The following is a 5,006-nucleotide window of genomic DNA, read 5'->3' as shown; positions in this document are numbered from 1 at the left end:
TTTCCTACAATTATGGACTCTATTGATATCTCCGTAAATGAAATAAATTTGAAATAGGAAATGCAATTTAATTTATCTGCAGATATTGGAACATGATGACAAATTTTTTATTGCTAGGAAAGGGATACTTTTTCTCTAAATGGACAATGAGGGACGAAAAAATTGCGCAAAAAAGATTCCTAACCCTCAGAGAATAATTCTAATATTTTTACTTAATATTTTTTTGTGTTTGAAAAATTTATCGGGAATACTCTACAATGCTGTGACTTCTTTTAAAATAAATCCATGCTCTGCAGGGGGATAATATTTGGCTTTTTGAATGAGCTCAGTCTAAGAGGAATTTTAGACCACGCCCCTTAGCAAATAGCTGCAGTAGATTAGGCAGTAGATGCAATAGGGGAAAGTACTCTCCCTTCGAACGTTCATGCCTTTGAATAACGTGAGTTTTCTTTTATTTTTCCTAAGAGACTTACACATAATTATATAATTACGTGATAATTGTATATAAATGTCTTATGGCCTCTACACATTGGGAGCATTTTTGTCAAAAATTGCTTTTTTGAAGGAAATTCCTTGCAGCGTTGTAGGGGGAAACGTCAAATTTCTGTCAAAAACGCAATTTTTGACGAAAATTGCTCCCAATGTGTAGACGCCTTTAGGGAAGATAAAAGAAATTTACATTATTTGAAGGCTTGAACGTTCGAAGGGAGAGTACTTTCCCATAGATTCAATTTTTCAATGTTAATTGGCTTTGGCACACCTTTTTGATCAGGAAACTCTCATAAAGTCGAAATTCACATCCTTTTCTTTCTTAAAAGTGTTGCATCTGTCTATCCTACTCTTTCGTACTCTTCTTCTTCTTTTGAACATCATGCCAAATTAAATTTAGTTCAGTCAAATTTGGAGTCCAAAGAGTGAGATAGACTTATGCAAATCTTTTGAGAAGTAAAGTGATGCGAATTTTGATTTCATGAAATTTTACCAATCTAAATGGTGTGCCGGAGACATAAATTATGCATTTGAATACATTATGTAGTGATTTGCTAGTGAAAATTGAAAAATATAGCGTATTTCCTGAAAAGGGCGTGGCTTATGGCTCGGGCACACCTTTTAGATCAAGAAAATTTCATGAAGTCGAATTTCGGATCCCTTTCTTTTTCACATGTTTTGCATATGTCTATCTCATTCTCTCGCACTCTTCTTCTTCTCTTAAACATCACTCCAAGTTCAATTTAGCTCAATCGAATTTGGTATGCGAAAGAATGAGATAGTCATATGCAAAACATGTGAGAAAGAAAGGGTTTAGAATTTCGACTTCATGAAATTTTCTTGAACTAAAAGGTGTGCCGGAGCCATTAATATTCATTTTTGACGAAGCTTTTTCAACACGATTAAAACTAAACTCCCGCAAAAAATGAAGTTAGATAAAATAGTCACGACATTGTCAAGAAAAACCGAATTTTCCCACAAATTTCCATGCAGAACAAAGAAATTGTGAGAATTGTGAAACCATTACTTTATCTTATAAATCTTTATTCTTCACTGTTTTGTCTTTCAATATGAACATCTTGTTGACGAATTCACTAAAAATGATTTGAGAGGCAAGTGCCCATGCTTCGTACAAACGATCCCAAGCTTCATAATTACAAAATTTTTCTGTGTTTCTGAATAAATGTGGCTTTTGCAATATGGGCACTTTGCTCCAGTTTCTACAATTTTGTCATTAAGAAGCTTGGGATCATACGAAGCATGGGTACCTTCCCCTATCTGTTTTTTTTTCATTCATGATGCTACATTTTTATTCTTGAGAATTTTCCTATAAATTCTCCAGTTCTCCCTTCTTTTATTATTATACTCTAAAAGGCCTCATATACGTAATTCAAATGAATTTATGCTCAATTATCAACTTATATCGCATTTAATATTTGTCTATTCCCAAAAAGAAAAATCTTATGTGATAAGAAGTTAAAGGGAATTTAACTCCTTTCAAATCATTCTAATTTATCAGTCCGATTTCAACACAGGGGTGCTATTTTCTTGCTAATTCTTATCAATGAGCTTCCTAGTTTTCCGAAAAGCTCTTTAGCGTATTTTATTTTTTAATTGTTTCTTGCATTTCGTTGAATTGTTCTATCATGCAAAAGCTCACTAAGCTTCCGAGGAATAAGCAAGTTAAATAACACTTCTCTATAAGTTTAATAGATTTTGTTTTTTTTTCTTAAGAAATTATCAAGCAAAAACGTTTAACAAGATAAAAGGACATTTCTTTGAGGACTGTTTTGAAGGAAAAATTAGTTTACCCTGAAAAAGTTTTGTTAAGGGGATAAATGTATTTTGACAAAATTTTGTCAAAAAGATGTTTATCAATTTGACAAAACTTTTTCTAACATCTTAAGGTGTCTACACATTGAGAACAATTTTCGTCAAAAATTGCTTTTTTGAGGGAAATTGGCTGCAATGCTGCAGGCAGAAACGTCAAAATTCTGTCAAAAATTCAATTTTTGATGAAAATTGTTCCCAATGTGTAGAGGCCTTTAGAAAAACATCCTTTTGACAAATTTTTCAAAAGATACAGTCAATGAAGGAACATCCTTTTGACAAACTTTTCTTGCTTTTTTACAAAACTTTTATTCAGGGTCACAGAAAAAACTATTTTGTAAAATTGTTCGTAAATGGTTTGTAAATTTCAACTGGGGACTTACAAGATGTTTTGTAAATTTTAGAACTCACAAACAAAGTTTGTAAAAGTTTGTATTTCTTCACAAACATTTTTTGGAACTTGAGCACTTGACGAATATTTTTTTTTATCTGTTACAAACATTTCTTCGTGAAATTTTGTCTAACAAAACTTTACGAACAAATGACGAAATTTTGTGAACATTTTTTTTCTCCATTTACCATTTACGAACAAATATTTGCAAAAGAACAAAAATGCTCGTTAAGTGATCATCTTACGAACAATGTTTGTACAAAAAGTACAAACATTTACAAACTTTTTAGTGGATTATACGCATTGCGAGTATTTTGTAAGTCTTCAGTAGGAATTCACAAACATTTACGAACAATTTTGCAAAATATTATTTTTTTTTGCGTAGTAAAATGATGTCTCAATTGAAATGGGGAAAAAACAGGACATTTTTATTAAGATTTTCTTTAATAAAACTATCTCACAGACTTTCTGTTCTTATCTCATTGCACTACGTACTAAAGTATCTTGAGATCTTCTATACATTTGCTGAGTAAGACTTCTTTTTTAATTCAATTTTTCAATTAAATTAAGGACTTTCTATGATTGCGAGTATTCACACTTTACATTTCCCCTTTACCCTCAATAATTACACAATGTCTTCAGCAAAAATGATTAACAATTTAAAATAATGATTTTCAATTGTCTTTTTCTTTGCTTCTTAAGGTACTTAATTTTTTTTCTTTTAATTAATCTCCACACAATGGCTAAATTGAGCGTATTTTACGTTGACCTTACTAGACTCCATTATAAGTTAGCTGAACTATCGACAAAAGACACCATTTGAGATTTTCTCGCATGAATTTTTCCTTTCTCTCAAGGCAGTGTGATGGAAAATCCAAAGGATATTTTAAAGGAAAAACTCTTCAGACGATCCTTCCAACAACGTTTTTGAAAATCTCACAAAGCGATTGCGAAAAAATAACGTCTCGGCTGAATCTCTTGAATAAATGTGCAAAGATTTCTATAGAGGCTTAAGAAAGTTGACAAAAGTGTCCTTAGTATCTACTATTGTGATTTATCTTGATTGGAATGTTTGCTATCCTGCAAGATAAATATTTATAAAATTCATAAGTAATCCTTATATTTCTGTGGAGTAGCATTTGGCATTGAAAACACTCACTTGATCAATTTCATCCAGAGACTCGAGCTTGGCGATTGGAGCAAAAACTGTCCAGTTATCTGCATCCTCCATTGTTTGGTTGAACGAGGAGAACTTCGAGCACCTGTTGACGAAAAATGTCGTGATTTCAGTTCTTTTGTCAGATCCAAAAGTCTACTTTAATATTTAATGGGCTTTCATAGACCCATTGTCAGGAAAATTGAATTTAAGCAATGATTAAGTATCACTTAAAGCTACTTCCTCAGCTCCCGAATACAATTGAGACATTATAAAAATTTATAAAGCACTTAATCTTTCCCTCGAGACTTTTAGCTTTTCCTTTTACCGAATTAATTGGTTGAGCATTAACACAAGGAGGAAACATTTATTTTAATCTTTTAATAGCACGTTCGTATGTCCATTCCCGTTTTAATGGAAGACTAATTTTCTAAGATTCATACTTCCTTATTCACTGTTGATAAAGTAGTTAAACAGTAAGATTCTTTCTCCTGAATATTTTTTAGTACATGACTTTTATCATGTGCTTCTGCGTTATCGACTTTTCATTGTATTGGTTCGTATCTCGACTATTCCCCCAAGACGTCGTCGTGATTTAAATGTTCCGAAATTTTTTTCCTGAACATTTTTTTTAGTGCATGATGTAATTAACACGGTTTTAGCGCTTAACTGTTCTCAAGTGATTCTACATTATCAACTGTTCTTTGTGTTAATTCCTGTCAGGACTATTTGATGGTTTTAGTACACGATGAGGATTGAGGAAAACAGTCCAGACTGAAACCAACACAATGAAAAGACGATAATACAGAAACAATTGATAAGAGTGAAAAGACCACGTTTTTAGTATTTCACTCTTATCAATTGTTTCTGTATTATTGTCTTTTCATTGTGTTGGTTTCAGTCTGGACTGTTTTCCTCAATCTTCATCGTGTACTAAAACCATCAAATAGTCCTGACAGGAATTAACACAAAGAACAGTTGATAATGTAGAATCACTTGAGAACAGTTAACCCTTTAACGACGCGCACCGAAAATCAGCAATAAAAAATGAAACCAATGAACAAAACCAGTAAAAGGTCTTATATCTGGCCTTCGAAAAGCCAACAAAGTCTGATTTGGTGTATTTTTTTTCTCTATGAA

The 5,006-nt window shown here is 32.2% G+C and overlaps 1 protein-coding gene across 7 annotated transcripts in view; it reads right to left on the bottom strand.

Moving 5' to 3' along the window:
* Positions 1–1,545: 1,545 nt before the first annotated feature.
* The window catches only part of LOC129800533 (potassium voltage-gated channel subfamily H member 6), a 148,862-nt gene continuing 145,401 nt past the window's right edge, over positions 1,546–5,006 (bottom strand). For all 7 annotated transcript variants that reach the window (XM_055844991.1, XM_055844990.1, XM_055844994.1 and 4 more), the window contains 2 exons: positions 3,870–3,972; positions 1,546–3,790 (listed from right to left, as the gene is read on the bottom strand). In XM_055844991.1, coding sequence (XP_055700966.1) covers positions 3,755–3,790; positions 3,870–3,972 — 139 coding nt within the window. In that variant the 3' untranslated portion in view covers positions 1,546–3,754. The remainder of the gene's footprint in view (positions 3,791–3,869; positions 3,973–5,006) is intronic.

Source organism: Phlebotomus papatasi, chromosome 2 (genome assembly GCF_024763615.1).
Source record: "Phlebotomus papatasi isolate M1 chromosome 2, Ppap_2.1, whole genome shotgun sequence".
Taxonomy (NCBI): Eukaryota; Metazoa; Arthropoda; class Insecta; order Diptera; family Psychodidae; genus Phlebotomus; species Phlebotomus papatasi.
Note: the sequence above shows the minus strand (reverse complement) of the source record. Positions and strands in the feature narration are given on the sequence as shown.